Source organism: Malaclemys terrapin, chromosome 9, assembly GCF_027887155.1.
Source record: "Malaclemys terrapin pileata isolate rMalTer1 chromosome 9, rMalTer1.hap1, whole genome shotgun sequence".
Classification (NCBI taxonomy): domain Eukaryota; kingdom Metazoa; phylum Chordata; order Testudines; family Emydidae; genus Malaclemys; species Malaclemys terrapin.
Genome location: NC_071513.1, coordinates 74,173,880 through 74,195,651, shown reverse-complemented (window position 1 = coordinate 74,195,651; position 21,772 = coordinate 74,173,880). Strand labels below are relative to the sequence as shown.

General features: G+C 38.4%; 1 protein-coding gene across 3 annotated transcripts in view; it reads left to right on the top strand.

Moving 5' to 3' along the window:
• XRN1 (5'-3' exoribonuclease 1) overlaps window positions 1-19,853 on the top strand; it is an 82,564-nt gene extending 62,711 nt beyond the window's left edge. Inside the window, exons 30-43 of one of the 3 annotated variants that reach the window (XM_054040054.1) lie at window positions 1,247-1,316; window positions 7,456-7,681; window positions 8,378-8,479; window positions 10,388-10,483; window positions 10,782-10,893; window positions 11,435-11,496; window positions 12,034-12,144; window positions 12,678-12,803; window positions 13,086-13,242; window positions 13,571-13,752; window positions 14,034-14,147; window positions 14,237-14,354; window positions 15,255-15,415; window positions 15,864-19,853. In XM_054040054.1, the coding sequence (XP_053896029.1) occupies window positions 1,247-1,316; window positions 7,456-7,681; window positions 8,378-8,479; window positions 10,388-10,483; window positions 10,782-10,893; window positions 11,435-11,496; window positions 12,034-12,144; window positions 12,678-12,803; window positions 13,086-13,242; window positions 13,571-13,752; window positions 14,034-14,147; window positions 14,237-14,354; window positions 15,255-15,415; window positions 15,864-16,160 (1,934 nt within the window). In that variant the 3' untranslated portion in view covers window positions 16,161-19,853. Of the gene's footprint in view, window positions 1-1,246; window positions 1,317-7,455; window positions 7,682-8,377; window positions 8,480-10,387; window positions 10,484-10,781; window positions 10,894-11,434; window positions 11,497-12,033; window positions 12,145-12,674; window positions 12,804-13,085; window positions 13,243-13,570; window positions 13,753-14,033; window positions 14,148-14,236; window positions 14,355-15,254; window positions 15,416-15,863 lie in introns of all 3 variants that reach the window. The other 2 variants (XM_054040053.1, XM_054040055.1) reach the window with 2 other exon arrangements.
• The last annotated feature ends 1,919 nt before the right edge of the window (window positions 19,854-21,772 follow it).

The following is a 21,772-nucleotide window of genomic DNA, read 5'->3' as shown; positions in this document are numbered from 1 at the left end:
GGTGCAGGGGAGGAGCCACCCACCAGGTCTTCCCCAGTTCCACCCCCTGCTCCACAGTGATTTACCTCTCTGCCAGCTGCCCTGGGCACCTAAAACATACTGCTGGGGAGGGTCGCAAGACTGTTCTTGTGGCTTCCCTTTGCTTCTCCATCAGAAAGTCATATTTCTGCAGGGAAGCAAAGAATTCTGCAGGGGACATAAATTTTACGCATGTGCGGTGGTGCAGAATTCCCCCAGGAGTAAATATTATTCACTTTAAAGTACAACATACATTCTCAACCTGTGGTTTCGATCTAGGCTTCTCTTCAGTGACCTACTGTATTACTTGCAACCATTCTTCCTCAGATACCAGAATCCCTATAAACCAGTGGTTTTCAACCTTTTTTCATTTGCAGGTCCTTAAAAAATTTTGCTTGGAGATGTGGACCCCTTAGGAAATATAAGACAGTCTGTGGACCACCAGGTTGAAAACCACTGCTATATATCTTTGGCACCTCTTTTGAGGGATCTGGATGAAAGGACTCACCTACGCAGGCAGTCACTACATGAAAAAGTTTGAGAAACAGTGGGGTAGATATTTCTCTAGTCTGGCACTTTAATAGTCACTATAATGAAATTATAATTAAATTATAAAACAGTATATCCTCTGTTTAGTGAGAATATACAAGTGATATCCTCTGCTGAGAGCCAGTTTCAAAACTGTTGGTCTCTGGTTGCCTGGATGTATGGATTCACCCACTGTGTCTCTTTCCAGATAGTTTTATATCCATAAAGCTTCTGTGCCATTGCCCATACCATCATTGTACAGAGAACAAACTACATATTCTGTGTTTAAAAAAATGTGCAACAAAAATAAAATCAGGTAGGCCCAATATATAGGGTTAGCTATTTAGAGGAAAGAATGCTTCCTCTTTTGATCATTAAATACCCAAAGGAAAGTACAGTTGTGTATTGGGAAAATAACAGACTATTAGGGACTGCTATCGAAATTATAACTATAGATCACTGCTACTTATAGTTACTTATAGTAGATTTACAGTTTATGCATATCCTAGAGGACAATCACACATGACCTTTTTTGAGGAGTTTCCAAATAACTGAATGAAGTTTTATATATGGAGCATAGGAATATTTAAGATGTCACTCTAATAATAATTTCGTTTTATGTCGTCTTCATTACCACTATGTGCAATGGTAGACAGGCAAGTAGGCTACTTTCTGACGGTGCATGTCATTATTTTTACAGCAAGCAGAGAAATGGATGTACTCTTTGAAGTGTTGTTCGATGAAGAATTCTCTGGAGGCCTAACAATAAGGTCTGTGTTTGCTCATACCGATTTTGTACCCTTCTGAGACTGAATTGAATTTAAATTATTGGCTTTTTGTTGATGCGTGTGATTGTTTTTAAATACCTCATGAGAACTTTGACCAACTCCATTTAGAGGCAGTTTTGCTTCTGTAATGTATGTTTTCAGTATTTTTGTCCCTCATTTTTTGACTAGAGACAATTGCATGAAAACAGAATCTGTCTCTCTGAAGAAGTGCTTATTACTCCTGATACTGACATCCCCAAGTGAAGTTCTTAGATTTTCCAAAGCAACCACCCTGATGCCACACGCAAAGGACTAGAGAACTAGACTATGCAGATGTGCTTGCAAATAGAATGTTTTATAAAATATACTATTTATTATCTGCATGTCTCTAATCACACTGGAAATAGATTTTGGTTTTATAATACTGCCTTTCATGCTCAGGTTATAGTATCTGAAAAGTACATTACAAAACAGGAAGTGACTTTGATGCTAGTAGTGGGGCAAGTGTAGGTGAAAACAGCAGTCATTATAAGCAGTACCCTATATATTCTGCAGCAACAGAATTCACCTATTTTACCCTGCCACAAAATTTTGCTCTAATCAAAGCTTTCAGGTTTAAACAGAATGGGCCAAGACAGAGGCTCCCCTTCACATGTTCAGGCAAAAGAGCGCTCTGCCAAGAAGGTGACTAAAAAAGCAGGCTTCAGCTTCCCCTCCTCAGAAATCCACCAAGAAACTGCATTCTCCAACTCTGCAGACCCCATCGGTACCCAACTATACTGGGCCTTCCACCTCCGAGGTAGTGGGACCATGCGGTACGGTGGGTACCGCACCAGCAAAAGACCCTAAGTGGGCTAATTCGGACAAGGGCAGCAAAGGGAAAGCAAAACTCTCTGCCTCAGTACCATCAGAGCTGATGAGGCACTCGGTGCTGAGCAGTTTGAGAGCACTAGAAGCTATGGTGCCACCTTCTGCCTCCACGGCGCACAGATCATGATCCTCAGCACTGCACCACAACTGCACCCCAGATATCAGTACCACCACTAAAGCCTTCATAGGTACTGATGCTCTTGGTACCTCAGCAATTCCTTTGACACAAGGATCTCCTGGTCTCTACACCAGAATGTCCTCTTCCCAGTACCGACATCACTCCAGCATGCTTGGTACCGAGCCATCTTACTGCACTGCCCAGATCTGCTCCTCTCTTTTCAAGTGATGAGGATGATTAGGATGAAGGGGAAATCTAAGCCGCCCATCACTCCTCGCCTCCTCATACATCTGCCAAACCATGTCCATCATAACAAAGAGATTATCATCCGGGATCTCAAACTCAGAGCTAGTACAGACGCCCATGGATGCCACAATCTATGACTTTCCCACCACAAGTGGCCTTACTGGGAACCATGGGCAGCATACCGAACACAATACCACAAGGCTTCCAGTCCATCCAGGGTGAGGTCAAGACATTCCCCTTCACCCTCTGTACCAGGACCCTCCGAACCTCCAGAAAAGGTGGCTGAGGAACTGGAGGAGGCTTCAGACCAAGAAGCTGCACAGAAGCCAACTTTCTCATTCTCTTCCCCCGATGAAACCATCATGCTCCCACCATATGAGATGATTTTAAACAATTTCAGGAGCTCTTTAAGAGAGTGCCAGATTCCTTGGACATTCCACGAGAGGAGGTGCCTGACTCCTAGCATAAGCTGCTGGGCATACTACACACATCAACTTCCTCCAGAATCGCCATACCAATCAATGACTCCTTCATGGACCCAGCCAAAACCATCTGGCAGACCCCACCAACAGTCCCATCCACCTGCAAAAGGGCAGATAAAAAATATTATGTCCTGTCTAAGGGAGTGGAATTCCTTTTTTCACACCACACACCAAACTCCCTGATGGTGGAAGCAGTGAATGAATGGGGCAGAAAACACCACTCCAGAACCACCCCGTACTACAGGGACTGGAAGAGACTAGACCTTTTTGGTTGTAAGGCCTTTTGATTGGCAACTCTACAATTTAGGATCACCATCTATGAGGCGTTAATGGCCAAGTACAATTATACAAACTACTCAAAACTATTGGATTTTATTGAGTTTCTGCCTGAAGAAAAGAAGGAACAATTCAGGGCGACTATCTCGGAGGACCATCTTCTCATTCAAACAGCCTTTCAGTCTCACTGGACTCGGCAGACACAGCGGCATGTTCCATCGCCCCAGCCGTAGTCATGGGATAGCTCAGTGAGGGGGAGGGATAGCTCAGTGGTTTGAGCATTGGCCTGCTAAACCCAGGGTTGTGAGTTCAATCCTTGAGGGGGCCATTTAGAGATCTGGGGCAAAAATCTGTCTCGGGATTTGTCCTGCTTTGAGCAGGGGGTTGAACTAGATGACCTCCTAAGGTCCCTTCCAACCCTGATATTCTATGATTCTATGCAATGCGCATCCTGGCTCCACCTTTCTGGGTTTCCCAAAGAGGTACAATCAACGGTCAAGGATCTCCCATTTGAAGGCCCCAAGTTATTTGCATCCAAAACCAATGAATCCCTTCACACGTTGAAGGACTCCAGAGCAACGCTGAAATCCTTGGGCATGTACATGCCTAAGAATAAGAAAAAACAGGACAAGTATGGCTCAGCACAAAGATTCTGGTCTGTGCCTTATGCACAACCTCTAAGACTGAAGCAGAGACCTAAAAGATGATGACAGTCCCTGTCCCAGTCTTTGACAGCCCAGCAAATACTTTAAGACAACAATTTTGGTTGAGGGCCCGAGATACCCACAATTTCAAGTGCTGGAAACACCCACCACCTCCCATCCATTCATTCAGAGACTGTCTGACCCCATTCCATCCAGTTTGACAGACCATCACGTCAGACAGATGGGTATTAGAGATCATCGAGACTGGCTATTCCATCCCATTTACCTCGGTTCCCCCCCCCCACACACACACCCTCAATCCCTGTTCATCTTCAGGTACCCCTCTAATGAACATCTACTGTGACAGGACATAAACCATCTCATACACCTAGGTGCAGTAGAATTAGTACCAACACAACATAGAGGGAGGGAATCTTACTTTCATGACTTTTTAACCTAGAAAAAAAACAGAATGATGGAGGCCCATTCTTGTCTTAAGGAAACTCAACAAATTCATGAAGACCCAACACTTTAGGATGGTCACATTAGCAAGCATAATTCCCGCACTGGAAAGAGGAGACTGGTTCTCTGTCCTTGACCTCCAGGATGCATATTTTCATATACCAATACATTTCTCACACAGAAGGTTCCTCAGGTTTGTTCTAGGAGCCAGCCACTTTTAGTACAAAGTTCTGTCCTTCAGACTGTCCATGGCCCCACGGGTATTTTTGAAAGTTCTCATGGTGGTGGTGGCTCACCTATGCAGACAAGGGGTCATAATATTCCCCTATTTGGATGATTGTTTACTCAAAGCATTGATTCAACAAGGGGCACTAGAAGCTACTTAAAATACAATAGTTCTTTTCACATGTCTAGGCCTACAAGTAAATGCACAGAAATCAGCATTCGCACCAGTGCAGAAACTGGAGTTCATCTGGGCCTACCTCAGTTCTCCGGAGGCTACAGTCTCACTGCCCCAACAACGATTCACGGGGGGGAACGGGGAGCCCTTATGGCACACTGACCCATGCATAACAGTCTTCAAAAATAAAGTTACCTAAAGACCGCATCCCAAGTTCTTACCTAAGGTTTCCTCTTCATTCTATCTAATCAACCCATTCACCTCCCATCATTCTTCCCAAAACCCGATGGGAATAAAAGAGAAGCAGCACTTCACACCCTGAATGTCGGAAGGGTGCTAGCCGTTTACATCGAGAGAACAAAGACTTTCACAAAGTCACCAAAATTGTCCTTTCCATCGCAGAACGGTCGAAAGGAAATGCCATATCTAAACAGGGGCTGTCTAAATGGATCTCCAGATGCATTGACTTTTGTTATCAGCAACAACAGCTACAACCCCCTCCAGGGACTCTCATACACTGCATCAGAGCTCTCTCTGCTTTGATAGCCTTCCTTAACAATGTCCCCATTATGAACATCTGCAAAACAGCAACCTGGGCATCCTCCCATACATTCACACAACTTTATGCCATAGAGCAGAATTAATCCTCGGATGCTTTATGCGGATTATGATTTTGTCATCTATCACGACTTCAACTCTGAAGCCCCTTCCTTCCACCGAGGGGCACTCTACAGTCTCCTAAAGTGGAGCATGCACAGGGATACTGCTAGAAAAAGAAGAGAAGGTTACTTAGCCTGTGCAGTAATTGAGGTTTTTTGAGATGGTTGTCCCTGTGGGTGCTCCACTACCCTTCCTTCTGCCTCCTCTTCAGAGTTTTCACGCTGGATACTCTGAGATAGAGAAGAAACTGAGGGGGGGTTGGTCGCATGGCGCTGTGTAACCAATTGAGGTGGTGCAAGACGGGGACAGCGCATGTGCAACTCAACCAGGCACTGGTACTATAAATCTGCGATTATAAGCATAGGGGTGCGGAATCACCTAAAATAGAGCACCCACAGGGACAACCATCTTGAAGAGCCTCAGTTACGGCACAGGGTGAATAACCTCCTACAGTTATGCTCCTGTAACAGGCTCTTGCCTCATCCATTTTCAGATCCTGCTGCTGCCTCAATGTCCCCTTTTCTGCAGCTAAACCAACCAATGCTTTTTGTTTATTCTCCCCTGCTGTAGCCTGGTTTATTAATATAAAATAAATGTGCAGTGGGGCACACTCCCAGTCACTAGTATCCTGAGCTGAAGCACCTCTTGTAAGCTGACTGTCTCTCACATGGTCTTCTGTGGCTCAGCCTTTCTGCCAAGTGACATAAAGTTCAACCCCCTCTTGGGGTAACTGAAAGATCCAAATGAAAATCCAAATAATTTTTCTGCTCCCTTAGGCTACTGAAGTTTTCTGCTTCCACTTACGAAGCCTAATCTCAGGGCTTCCTCCCACAGGAGACTACTGTGCTCCCTGTGGATCTCTTCCAGTTGTTGTAGGCCCTCACCACCAGAAGCGTACTCTACCCCCTGTGGGTTTCTCTCCATAGAAGAGTCCTAGCTCCTCTGCAATGTCTCCTTAGATCTTGTCCCCTTTCCATGCCCTTCCTGAGCTCCTAATTCCCTCTAAAATATTTTGCTCCTTCTGCAAGTAGCTCCAGACACGCCTTTCCTTATAGCTGGTAGGGACAGTTTCTTCCCCAGTCCTTCCTGACCCCAGATCCCCTCTGGGTTCCCTGCAGCTCTCTTCCCTTCACCCTTGTATCAAGCATTAGGTCCCAGCTCTGCCAGCCCACTCCAGATTCTGACCCTCTATGGAGAGATCTCTTCTAGGTTTTTCTTACCCTCTGGTGGTTTCCTACTTTGAGGGAGCAGGCAACCTCGTACAGAAGTCCTTGCTCTTGGGCTACCCTGTGATCTAGGTCACCTAACCCAACCACCATCCCAAACCATCCCCTGAGAGGCAAAGTAGGGACAGGTGGGGCTGATCCCAATTTCCCTTTAAGGGCCAGTTCATTCTATTATGGATCCCAAATTCATATTTAGGTACTTAAATCAGTAGTCATATTTTCAAAAGCACTGAGTACCCTACAATTTCCATTTTAGGACACTTTTTTTAGGAAATTGTGTGATATAGAAGTTACTAGAAACCAGGATACTAATGTTTTGTTTTTTGATTCTGGTGCTGGTTTGAAGTGTGACCTTAGGCAAATCACTTAATATCTTTGTGTGTCAATTTATCGTCCTGTAAAATGGTTATAACAATAGTGACCTCAAAAGCATGCTGTGATGATTAACTAATATTTATAAAGTGCTTTGAACTCATTGCTTGAAAGGGGCTATGTAAGCTCAAAGAGTAGTATTATGTATTATATTTAACTTGGCTAGTCACCAAAGGCAGGCAGGAGGGAACATCATATGGTTAACATCATAGCCAAAGGACATTACTGCAATTTTAATACTAGGTATGGTCCCAGGTCTTGCTATCAGTCTTGAATCCGTGGCCTTTTAGCCCAGAGGCAAAAGTACTATTAACCGAGACATACAGGCAGTAGACAATCAACAACTTAAAACAATTATGTAACTTGTTTTTCTCTTTTTTGTTTAGGTGCTCACCTGCTAGAGGTTATCGTCTGCCAACAAGTGCCTTAATTAACCTATCTCATGGTAGTCGATCCGAAACAGGAAATCAGAAACTGACAGCCATAGTGAAACCACAACCAGCTGTGAATCATTACAACTCATGCTCATCTGATTCATCATCTGTATGCTCACAAAAAGTGCATCTAGGAGGTCTCAACCATTCTCCTCGTTCCCTTTTTGTTCCTACTCGAGTAAGATCTTTCTCTTTAGTTTATATACAATCCTTTTTCCATAGAAATGGAGTTAGTACTGTGGTTGGATCTTCATTGATACTGACAGAATTTTGTATTTTTCATGGTTATGTTTAGACAGAGTTTAGTGACTCAGTAATATATGGAGCCTTTTACACTAATTCACTAACACACTAATTCAGATCCATCCAAAGTTCAAATTGCCCAAAACCTTGGTCCCTCTAACAGCAGTTTGATGGCCTTTGTGAAAGAAGTTGGTAGCTTCAGTCCAGTTACTAGTGGGCAAGTGTCTAAAGTAGCCTTTCTATTAGCAACCTTGGCAGAAAGACAACTATCTTCTTTGTTCCCACCCCCATCAATAGTGATTGTTCCTCTGGATCAGAATTGTATCCCTGCTGAGAATAAATTGAAGACTTAATTTTCCTGTGCTATCTATTTTGTAACTTGGTGAAAATTCAGTTCATTTTGGAAATATAATACACAAGAAAAATGGCATGAATAAGACTGAGTTGTCATAGGCCTAATTTAACTATTTTATCTTAATGAGCAGTTTCTTTAAAGAACAATGAGAGTTTGAGGGATGATTTCTTGTTTAAGAATTTTCTCATAATGTAAATCTGTGGAAGAAAAATCATTCTACAAAATAACTTAAACAATGAAACACCTCTTACCTACTTTTTTAAATCGATGATTTAGCAACTGAATGGAAGACAGCATTACAATCTCAGGGCTGAAAATCAGGGCAATTCCATTTCACTACAGAAAGGATCATTTTTGGGCAGCAATCAGAAACAAAAAGTAAGTGTTATGATTTGTTATTGGGTATTAAAAAATCCATATTCATTTTATGAGCAGATGGATTTAAACCTTTTGAAAACATTGGTGCAATATCACTCACAATCAAACGGAAAATTAAACTGGTTGTTGTTTAGCAAAGTATACTTGCCAAAAGGAAGTTATACACTATCCTGATCATCACAGTATAAAAAGATAATGGATTCAAATGAATACACAGTAAGAGTTAAGCTGTTGCTGTGAGTATGGCTGGATTTCCAGCTTGCTTGCTAGTATTTGTAATGGCTCACTATTTACAGTTGTGTCCTTTTGCCATGGCTTTACAGATTTTTAGCACTGCCAGACTACACATGTCAAACACAGGTGTTTTGTAATCCAGATTCAGACTGAGGCAGCCTGTAATGAGTCTATAAGGAAGTGAGTGTATTAACCCATTTCAGTATGGATTGATTTAAATCAAGGCAATTTAAATCATTATTTAAATCACCAAGTGGAAAGCCTTGAATTAAATCCATTTTAATTAACTTTTCGATTTGTACTCGTTATTTTCTAAAGAATGGTGCATTGTCATTGATATATCCATTAAAACGTGTTGATTTACAACTAAATAGAGCATTTTCACTAGATTTGGTCATCTTTGTGCTACACTATCTGTATTCATTTATTTAAGCAATTATATAGCTGCTTATTTTCAGATTCTTATTGTACATTTTATGTAAGAAAATGGTGAAAGATATTTTGCTTATTTACTAGATAATTAACTTTTTGCTAATGATTTGTGTCAAGCTGGATTAGAATGGTAACTGGAATTTAATTAAACATGCAAAACAGCATATAAAATTTATTTTTATTAAACAAAACCTTAACTTTTTTGGATCCATAAACTTCTCTTTTTGAAACATGTTTCACTTTTCCAACTAAATGATTTATTAAACAGAGGGAGTAACTGTAGTCAGTGAATTAAACTGACCGTTTCAAGTCAGCCTGGGAAAATTTTCAAATAAGTCTAAGTGAAAGTGGCTGGAGCTTAAGTTCCTACTTACCTAAGTCTCTTGAAAATGAGACAGTCTCCTAAGTAACTTAAGCTGATCTATTGTGCCATATGTATAAAGCTTGACCTCAAGAGTTAGAATTTTTCCCCTGATTCTTTCTTTATATAGAAAAGGAGCATTTAACTCAAAGTTTTTGATAGAGGCCCATTGATTCAGAATATTTATTTTTATTTAAATGATTTAAGAGATTATAGTAAGGTTAAGCCTTAACATATTTTATATTTAAATCAGATTTCATTTAAACAGGTTTATTTTTAAAAAGAAAAATGTAGTATAATTTAAATGACAAAATAAAAAAAAAACTGATTTAAATTAAAAAAAAAAAAAAATCCAAAAAAATCTTTGGTTTTTTTTACGCATCTTCCCATTTAAGCCATAAAATCCTCTTAATAATTGTTGTTTACATATTTGAGCCCCATTCCTACACAAATGCATATATAACTTTACTCAAGTGAGTAGATCTGTTGGATGAGGGTTTGCAAGATCAATGCCTTAACAATGAAACAGATAATGGCCTGGGAACACGCATGCCTTTGGAAGAAAATTTGAAATGCATTTTGTTATACTCTTTCGTTTTAGTAATATTTAGAGGTTACTGGTGAAGGGAAAACATCAAAACAAACTAATCCCATTTTAACATTTTAGGGAAACACTTAGGGAAAGTCATAGTATAAATATTTGTGGCCTAGTTTTCAGAAGTTACAAACACCTTAAAATTCTTTTTGAAGTCACTGGGAAGGGCAGTTGCTCAGTACCTTTGAAAATCAAGCCTTAAGAAATTATTTGTATCTCTATTGATGCAAAAGTTGTATTTATAGTTTTTTTTGTTTTTGTTTTTTTTTTTTAAATATTTTGCCAGGCTCAGAGTAAACAGGATGATGAATTTTGCAGCATTTGGCAATCACTGCAAGGGTCTGGAAAATCTCAACATGTTCAACAAAATATGAATGAAAAGGTTAGTGTATAACTGACATTGTGAGTAACATTTTCACTGAAGTTCCTTCTGTTTAGAGAGAAAATATGTTATGTATGGACAACGTAAAATATAGAGTTATCTCTTCATTTTCATTGAATTCATCACAAGGTTAAACATTTTTAGGCTAATATCAAAGTTCAGACTAGCTAGTTTTGTGTAATATGATAAAACTTTATTAAAAATTGTAGAAAGAGGTGATGACCTCTTGTAAAGATTGTAAATGATTGTGTGTCTGTCTTCTGGTTAATATGAAATGTGTGAATATTTCAATTCCTAGGGTGCAATCCTACCTCAAGAAACAAAGCCAGGAACTGACAACCAGTACAAACCAGGCTTCAATGAGAGTATCCTTAAAGGCCAGCAAAGAAAACAGGAGCCATTTAAAAAGTGTAAGTACTATAATTAGAAATCTAGTTTTGAAAAACCTGGCTTGTGTTTCTGATTGTTTATAGAAATATCTGCAGAGTTTCTTTGCCATCAACATTTTATAAACAAATGGTTTTACTGTATATATTTTGGTCAAATCCTGGTCCCACTGAGCCCAAAAGGACCAGGATTGGCTGTTTTTAAGCATATCTGACCTCTCTACAAATTGACCCACATTATCAAACTTATAGAGGATGTTTTTGCATGTACAACCTTTGAAAGCAAAAGTAAACATGTTTACTAGACACGAGTAAAGCTACATAAGCATTATCACATAAATTTAATGTTTGCTTCTTTTATCCTGTCAAGAAAAGTGCATAAGAATAGTGAAGTTGGAGTTAACAAATTTTGATACATAAACTCAAATATAATTCTGATTTAATCTAACTGGGGACTTATAATGGTTTCTGGAGTATATTTGATTATTTTCATATCTTTTAAAAGCAGTTAAAAAGAATAAATGGTCCTTTGCGCAGCTGATACTGTAATCTAATTTATTTGTAGTTAAAGAAGATTCTAAAGTTCCAAGAAATGAAGGTCAAACACACAAAATATCAAATAAACAGGTATATTTCCTCTTATATTGAGAACATGTATTCCAATAATTATTTAATTGTTTTTATTACTATTTTCTAGTTCATCATTTTACAAATTTTCTCCACTGAGCAGCTCAGTGAATTCTGCTGCCAGCTATCAGAAGGTTCTTGTATTTGTGGCAGTTTTTATCCTTTAGAAATTTTATATAACATTGTACCATTGTTCTTGGAGCCTTTACAGGCAGAAAATGAGAGGTGATGCTTTTGTCAGACATGATACATATTATGACATGTCATTCCAAGACTGATGCTGGCAAGCATGTCAGAAGTTTTTTTTAATCTCTTCCATTGTTTTCATTATTCTGCAGTTTTTCTGGCTTCAGATGTTTAAAGCTGATGCTATAATTGCAAAACGTAGATGTTATCATGGATTTTCCATTAGGGTGTAGTCCATTCAGATACAAGAATGATAGCTTGTGAAATACAATTTGCAGATTATTTTCAGCTGATCTACATTTTAACTGTGAGGTGTTAGTGTGTAATAATCAATATTGCAATTTCTTTCAGAATTTTGCAGGAGCAAATAAATATAATGTTAAGCTTTTGAAGAGGAATGAAAGTCCAAGTGTGCCTGTAATTCAGAAGGCTTCGGTTGATGAGTCCTGTATAGCTGGGAAGGTAAAAGTTGGCTTGTTAAATGTGAGCATGCTTCTGACTAGTTTGGCCCTTTAATGCTTAGAGGGATTGGCAACCTTTCAGAAGCAGGGTGCCGAGTCTTCATTTATTCACTCTAATTTAAGGTTTTGTGTGTTTTATAACTAAACTATTGTTGTATGTAAAGTAAATAAGGTTTTTAAAATGTTTAAGAAGCTTCATTCAAAATTAAATTAAAATGCAAAGCCTCCTGGACCGGTGGCCAGGACCTGGGTAGTGTGAGTGCCACTGAAAATCAGCTCGCGTGCTGCAGGTTGCCTACCCCTAGCTTAGATACTTTCAACCTGGAAGTCACTCTATGCCCACAATCCCCATTGACTTGAATAGAGTTCCACATATAGAGAGCCACATTAGGATCAGACACTGACAAAACTAAATAACCCGAAGTAGACTTAATCTTTCTTTAAACCAGTTATTTCTGGTCATGGCATTTATTATTTTAAGTACAAAGTTTTACATTAAATTTTTAGTATCTTCTTACCTCTATTCCTTAGAAGGACTCTGAACTTGAAAACCTTCTAGCATCTTTGAAAATTTCCAAAGAAAATGAAGTGCAATCATCTTATCCAAAGGAAGAAAGAATCACCAATGAAGAACATCTGTCTCCACAGTCTTTTGCTATGGTTTGTGTATTGTGGGAGCCATTGGGTGACAATTTAGCATTTGCTTTCTTAGCTACTTATACTTCTGTTTACAAACAAAACTACATATTACTTTATTAAACATAATGATATTTAATTAACTTTTATTAAAGCAAATAACATATGTAGATAATAGTAAAATATTACTTTTCAGGGAAATCAAAAGTTGCAATTTTGATTATCATTATGCAGTATTTTTTATTCACTTTGAATAGTGCTATCTAAACTTCATTGGATTACTGAATATTTTCTTCTTTTCTAAAGAAAGGAACACAGATGCTCAAAGAAATTTTGAAGATTGATGGCTCTGACATAGAAACCAAGAATGAAACGAAGCCACTGATTAATGAAGTTCCTGCTTCCTCTGCTAGGCAAGATTCCCATGGGGCTGCCATGCAGCATAGACAAACAAAAAAAATGGGTATGTACATATACCAGCTAATCCTCGACAAAATAGGCAAAAGAGCCTTATGTTAACTTATCTCTACAATTAGTAAAAAGATTGCCATTGATACTGGTTTTCAGGATCAAACAGTAGAATTTTCCATATTTTCTATCCCCTTTTTACTATTCAGCACTGGAAATCCCTACACTACCCAAGTAATTTCTTGAATGCGTAGCATTAAAGTCAGACATTCTGAAAATACCAGGAATGTATTCAAATATACTTGCTTCTGTGTTGGTGTTTTAGAATTGTCATTTTATATTTTTGCCTGATACTATTTTTTTTCTTACTTTCTTTTTTATAGCTGCTTACATGAACAAGCCTCATAGTGTAGGGGGCCCTCATAATGCTCAGGTTTTGGAAACTGGAGGTCACCCTCTCCTTGGCCCACAGTCTGCGTTGTCTACCCCAGTATCTGAACTCTCTCGTATTTGTTCCCTGGCTGGAATGCCACAACCAGATTTCTCCTTCCTCAGAACACCACAGGTAAGGCTTGTTTTATAGGTAGAACTACAGGCCGGTAGAGTAAGCTGCACACATGTAAATCATGCCCTTTGCTATGAATTTGCACTAATAACTAAAATCCCAGTATAGATGAGACCTTACTGCCTCTTGTTTGGTTTGATTCATTTCCAAAAATAAAATACTAAAAACTATTGTATTAATTTATGTTAATCTGTCTTAATTTTTAGCTCTTCTGTTTGCTTGCATATAGTGATGACGACAAAACTTTCATTAAAAAAATCTATTTTATGTTATTTTCTTAGACCATGACAGTTTGTCAAGTAAAATTATCCAATGGCTTATTAGTACATGGACCTCAGTGTCACTCTGAAAATGAAGCCAAGGAGAGAGCTGCATTTTTTGCATTACAACGATTGGTGAGAACAGTGGACTGTATAACACCTAGTATCTTTGTCTTGTTTTATTGCATTGAGCCTGTTATAATAAATTATTCTCTCTTAACTAGAGCTCTTTAGGAGTGAACTTTTCTTTGCCGCCACCTCCACCGGTGTTTCCAAATTATCAGTCCATGGGAGCTCCTCTACCACCTGGATCCATTCCTCCAGTCTTCACCCAACCCACTGGTAGGTATTTGACTAATACACTTTTTTCAAAGAATTGAAAACTTGACTGTAATTCTAATAGGATTTTGTGAAGATGGGTGACTTCTAGAGAACACCATTTTGGGTCCTGCTGTATGTAGATGTACCTCTGAACCTCCTTGAAAATGGAAATTCATGAACCCCCTCTCCTGGACACACAAAATAAAAACAAAGAATTCCACACCTTAACATTTGTTCGGTTGTTCTTCTCAGGACATATGTCAATGTGCTATCTATTTGTTTTTCTCCTGAATACAGTGATAAGCAGTCTAGAACTGTTGGTCCTGGTCAGCAGGAGGAAAGACGCATCTACTCCTAGGACCTGCCAGAAAGCTCTGCTTTTGTGATTTCCCCTCCATATCATCTCAACAGTTCTCTAGTATTTTCTCCTATAGCTAACAATCATCTGTGAATTGGCAAATCAAGGCACTCTTTGTCATATTTTTTGGAACCAGCTCTCCTGAGTCTTTTCAGTACTTCCCTGAGATACTATGTAGGAAGCCTGCCACCCTCTGCCAAACAATGTCGTGATGTAACAACCCAAGCAAGCCTGCTGAAAATTCCCATGGTACCATTAATGCTCTGCTATTTTTGTAGAGTACAAGAAGGGTTGTGACAGTAGTGACCAGCAATTAGGTAGTTAGCAATAGTGTAGGATTCAAGGTCCCCAAGCAGGCATTGCTCTCCCACTTCTCCTAAGTCTTTGCATTGTTGACTGGATCCAGAGAGAGTGCATTCTGCCCTCCTCAGTTGTAAAACAGGGCCTTTGTGGTGAAAGAAGCAAAGTGAAAAAATATCCTGGAGATACTCTGGGTTTGGAGAACTCCCCACCCTCCTAAAAGGAAATAATAGAAACTAAAAGTAGTTTGTTGTTTTTTACAGCTAATATGATGCCTCCATCATCTCACATGTTTGGTCCAATGCCATGGAGAGCTCCAGTGCCTATTCATGGCAAATCTTATTATCCCGGTTCATATCCTGGGAATATGCCACTTGCAGGAACTGTACCAGTTGGTACTCACAACCAGTTTATTCCTCTACAGGTAAGCATAACAGGAATTGTCTCGAGATCATATTTTTGTAAAAGATGTTAAAAGTATTTATATACAAGCTGAAAGCCCATGATATCACATGGATGTACTTGTAAAGTCAAGTGTATACATAAGTTGAAAATGGCGAGAACTTAGAAACTGGTCCGTATCTGACCCTGAATGCCAGTGATGTTTCAACATGGTGATATTCTGAACAAAGAGAGCTCTCAACCATGCTTGTAGCTGTTTCCATCTCTTCACACTGACTCCACAATATTCTGGGCTTCAGGGTGACAGTCGTGTAATCTTATAATAGAGATATGATAGCTGCAAAGACTCTCCTATGATACATTGTTTAGTTTTAGAAAATTATTAAACTGCTCTATATGCATTTTTATAGTGGTATATTTGCAGTTTTGTGAGACTACATTCTTTTAAATAATATTTATTTGATTTAAAGGTAACTAAAAAAAGGGCTGCTAGCAAGAAAAATTTTGAGTTCAAAGAATTCCAGAGCTCCCTTCAAGCTGTACCACTAAAGAATGAACAGCTAATGTATTCTGACACCGACAAGCTCATTCAACAAGATACTTCAACTCCTTTAAAATCTCCTCAAGCTGTTCAGTCTGCTGTTTCTTTTCAAGACAACGTAGCTACTCCAGGCGTTCCTCATAACAAATCAGCACCAAACATTTCTAGCAAACGAAAGCCAAGAAAACTGGCTGTCAACTTTGGTGCACCAAAATCTTCAGAATAAATATTGTAGCTAGATTGATTTTATCTTTCCTCTTCCCCCAGTGTTTTTTGTATATATATAAAATTTCATACATATAAAATTTATGATTTTTAAGGATAGATATAGATATATATATCTATATCTATCCTTAAAAAAATCATAGTGCTATTTAGAAAAATCAACCATTTTAAGTATGATTTTATTTTTCCTCTTAGTCCAGTGTTTATATCTCCTTTAAAAAATCATAAAGCATTATTTTAAAAAAATAAGTATAATAAAGAGTGAGACATTTCAGTTGCTAGGCTTTTCCAGGCTGTTGATAAATACATATAACAATTATGTTAAAATTGATTAAAGATCTTGACTTAAACTGATAAAAGCCAGACAATCCTGAATTAAGGTCACCACACGATCCATTGGTGCCTAGGTCTCTGAACACTGGCTTACATTCTATAGCGGGTGAGCAGCAATAATATTAGAGTGGGAATCCTAATTCAGAATTGCCTTGCTTTTGTGGTGGGGTATGGGGCATTGCCTAACATGAGCTTTTGTATTTTAACTCCTTTTTTATAAAATAGAGAAGGCTTTTATTTACTTGTAAATTTCGTATTTATTGGGTCTCTAGGTCCTTCTGATCTGAAGGAGTGGAATAGAACTTAAGTGTGGTGGCACTGCCAGATTTGCTGTCACTACATTCATTTCTAGGTTTCATACCAAATGGTAGCAGTTCTAAAACTCTCAGAAGTTAGAAATCATTACATATCTAGAATTATTGTTACAGGATGAATTTTACAAAATGGCAAAGTAGATGGGTTGCTAACAGAGAAGGGGAATAAATTAATGGGAGACAACTGGCTTATAGAATACAGGAAATGCAAATTGATTTGCAAACAGAAGTTCTCACTTCAAATTATATTAATAAAGTTGCTAGTTATGATTCATATCTGACTCCACTTTACTAGTTAACCAACATACATCTCCACTACACATCCACATGCACTTCTTCATGGACTCCAAAAGCCACAAAAATCCTGAATTTTTCTAAATTATAAAAGGAGTAGAGTGCAAAGGTATTTGTATATAGCACGTTAATTAAACTCATGTCATCCTTTGAGCCAATTTCTCCCATCTACAATTTTCACCATAGAGTGAACTTTGTAATCTGGCAGTTTCTCTTTTCTAAATTATTATTTTTTTGTTTGTTAGCTGACTTTTAATAGATATTTTAATTTCATGATAATATATGGTGGCAGAGGACACACTAAATTGTCATCCCTGAGTTAGAGTTCTAAGCTTTTTCTCTAATAACATCCAGACAAAAAAATTTTGATTTACCTTTTTGGAGGGAATTATCACTTTAACTAGTAATATCTTCATTCTTTATGTATCTACTCTATCTAAAAAAAAGAAAAAACTGAAAGGCCCCTGTACTACCTTATGATCCACGCATCCATATCTGAAAATTGTATGGATCCAAAGCAAAACTTGGTCTGATGTCTCTTCTCATTTGGCACACTCTGCAGATGTTGGCTGGGTCTACACCACCATTTTTACCTTATTCTTGTCTGTCCTGGTGAAAATACTTTTCCTCCAAACCCTAAAAGCATTAGTGATGTGTCAGACTTTAATCAGTGATTCAATACATTGTCTCTAAGCAGACTTCATGCAGCACATGCAAGTTTGCAGAATTTTCCTCCATTTGTCTTGCTATTTTGCCAAGGTAACATAGCTTCACTTTCCTATAGTAGTGTCCAATTTCATCTCACAGATGTTTCTCTTGATAAGGTTTTTGATTCATTTGCCCAAAACTGTTTGTCTCTTCTCTGCTGTCCTTCCTTTCAGGGGATTTTGATAGCTATTGCTATTTCTATCCTGCCCGTAGACAGTGTGTTCTCTCAGAAATTTTATTCTGTCTTTTTTGGCCAGATACTTGTCTTCTGGGCCTCTGATACTCCAATCCTTTTATAGTAGTCTGTACATAATCATAAAACTCTTCTGGTTAATCTGGATTGACTGTAGAGATGACAGATTCTGTATGTGGATCCAGTATATTTAAACCCTGATTCCCGAAATCATGTCGTTTCAGGATTATTTTTATGTCGTGCCTTGTTAGTCATTCAAAATCCCTGCACATCTCCAGGCTAGAAAAGCAAACTGCAGGTTTTTACACTGATTAACTTTTGTACAACTTTTTTTAAGGAGATAGTGAGTCTCTCAATAGCAGCTAGCTCCTACTTTGTCTCAAAGGTTCATCTGTATTCTGCTGTGTTGTGTGCTTTTCCTTAAATCTAATGCTTTCCAATGTGAGTTCATTCTTCACAATGTGAATTTTAAGATCTTTAATTATTAAATTGATTGAAACAATTTCTTGTTTAAATTAACTTAGATTTATAGGGTTCAAAATCCTGTTTCTCAGCGGCAACATCTATCAAAATATATTAACTCTGTCGTATTTTTTGAGATTTGCCTTTTAGAGGATCTTAAGGTACATTCCACTAAGTTGACCTTCACAATGTATCGCATCAACAACATTAGGGATGATGTTGGCATGATACTGATGCTGGCATAAATATTTTTAAAATGTTGCTTCTCCTAACTAGATTTCCAGACCCTGAGTTCCCAGTCTCTTGTACTATTATTTGATCTCCAAGGCGCGGTCTTTTGAAAAGCTCCCATTATGGAGAAAACTGCATTATGTTCTGCTAGCACACCTACAAACCTTCCTAAGAGATTCTAATCTCCATAAAACCTTGTTTTTCAGTGTTATCCCCAAGATTACCTGGCTAGTAGATGCTGAGTGTGGATACTAGAGTCTCTGCTGAAATACTGAATTACATAGTTTATAATGTCCTCTTGTATCTAGATAGCCAGATATGCAGATATGTAAAAAATGATTTGTGAAGGAGACTATGTCAATGCCAGTATAAATAAACCATTTTTTTTTTTAATGAAATGGTTACTTCTTTCAAACCAGGAGCTGAATTTTTTTCCCAGTGCCACTGAAACTGCCATATTAAATTTTTATACATAAGTTAAATATTTGATTCTGTATCTGTTGTGTATTGTATTAATTCCTAGTTACCCTTACTGACCATTTTATCTGTATTTATGGGTTCTGTAATGTCCACTACCTGGTGCCCAATCAACTTACTTTAGCTTTCACATGTTCTGTTACATGTGATACGTACATTGACCTATGCCATATCATCTATTATTTCAGCTCTTTTGTTTTATATTCTATGTCAACTCTGTAATTATGTTTAATTCATACAGGTATAACTTTAAACATTCATTTTTCTCATAGATATAAAGTATTTTGTAAGTACTGGAATTTTTCATTAGATCTTATACAGAGCAGTATTTTATTAAAAATCCAGAAGGGAAGACTTTTATGTGTGCATTTTTGTAGTTTGATTTTTTTAAAATAACTTTTCATTGTTTATCTGCCAAGTGAAATGTTTTCAATTTGCATATGAATGGATATGGAATGTATTTTTTTGTCCTGTTTAGTGTTAAGTTGTGCATCTGCAGATTTCTAGCATGTAGTTGCATAAAGGACTGTGCAAACATATTTTAAAATATGAACTTAAGATACACCGAAGGATAAAAATTATTCGTAAGAGTTAAATGCTATACAGAATTTTAATTCAACAGAATAATTTTATAAACCTGTTCATTGTCTGCTTGGATTAAATATTGAAACTAGAAACATTATTTATCTTAAGTGTTTTATATTCAAGTGCCTATTATTTGGGAACAACCCTGCCCTTAATCCAAAGTTCCAGAGTGGGGTTAAACTTGTTAAAAACCCAATTGCTCTGATTCCAAAAAGCAGCAAGCTTCCATTCTTCTTCGAGTGATTGCTCCTGTGTATTCCACAGTAGGTTTTTTTCATAGATTCTAGGACTGGAAGGGACCTCGAGAGGTCATCGAGTCCAGTCCCCTGCCCGCATGGCAGGACCAAATACTGTCTAGACCATCCCTGATAGACATTTATCTAACCTACTCTTAAATATCTCCAGAGATGGAGATTCCACAACCTCCCTAGGCAATTTATTCCAGTGTTTAACCACCCTGACAGTTAGGAACTTTTTCCTAATGTCCAACCTAGACCTCCCTTGCTGCAGTTTAAACCCATTGCTTCTGGTTCTATCCTTAGAGGCTAAGGTGAACAAGTTTTCTCCCTCCTCCTTATGACACCCTTTTAAATACCTGAAAACTGCTATCATGTCCCCTCTCAGTCTTCTCTTTTCCAAACTAAACAAACCCAATTCTTTCAGCCTTCCTTCATAGGTCATGTTCTCAAGACCTTTAATCATTCTTGTTGCTCTTCTCTGGACCCGCTCCAATTTCTCCACATCTTTTTTAAAATGCGGTGCCCAGAACTGGACACACTACTCCAGCTAAGGCCTAACCAGAGCAGAGTAGAGCGGAAGAATGACTTCTCGTGTCTTGCTCACAACACACCTGTTAATACATCCCAGAATCATGTTTGCTTTTTTTGCAACAGCATCACACTGTTGACTCATATTTAGCTTGTGGTCCACTATAACCCCTAGATCCCTTTCTGCCGTACTCCTTCCTAGACAGTCTCTTCCCATTCTGTATGTGTGAAACTGATTTTTCCTTCCTAGGTGGAGCACTTTGCATTTATCTTTGTTAAACTTCATCCTGTTTACCTCAGCCCATTTCTCCAATTTGTCCAGATCATTTTGAATTATGACCCTGTCCTCCAAAGCAGTTGCAGTCCCTCCGCAAACTTAATAAGCGTACTTTCTATGCCAATATCTAAGTCGTTGATAAAGATATTGAACAGCGCCGGTCCCAAAACAGACCCCTGCGGTACCCCACTCGTTATGCCTTTCCAGCAGGATTGGGAACCATTAATAACAACTCTCTGAGTACGGTTATCCAGCCAGTTATGCACCCACCTTATAGTAGCCCCATCTAAATTGCCTAGTTTATCGATAAGAATATCATGCGAGACCGTATCAAATGCCTTACTAAAGTCTAGGTATACCACATCCACAGCTTCACCCTTATCCACAAGGCTCGTTATCCTATCAAAGAAAGCTATCAGATTGGTTTGACATGATTTGTTCTTCACAAATCCATGCTGGCTGTTCCCTATCACCTTACCACCTTCCAAGTGTTTGCAGATGATTTCCTTAATTACTTGCTCCATTATCTTCCCTGGCACAGAAGTTAAACTAACTGGTCTGTAGTTTCCTGGGTTGTTTTTATTTCCCTTTTTATAGATGGGCACTATATTTGCCCTTTTCCAGTCTTCCGGAATCTCTCCTGTCTCCCATGATTTTCCAAAGATAATAGCTAGAGGCTCAGATGCCTCCTCTATTAGCTCTTTGAGTATTCTCGGATGCATTTCATCGGGCCCTGGTGACTTGCAGGCATCTAACTTTTCTAAGTGATTTTTAACTTGTTCTTTTTTTATTTTATCTGCTAAACCTACCCCCTTCCCATTAGCATTCACTATGTTAGGCATTCCTTCAGACTTCTCGGTGAAGACCGAAACAAAGAAGTCATTAAGCATCTCTGCCATTTCCAAGTTTCCTGTTACTGTTTCTCCTTCTTCACTAAGCAGTGGGCCTACCCTGTCTTTGGTCTTCCTCTTG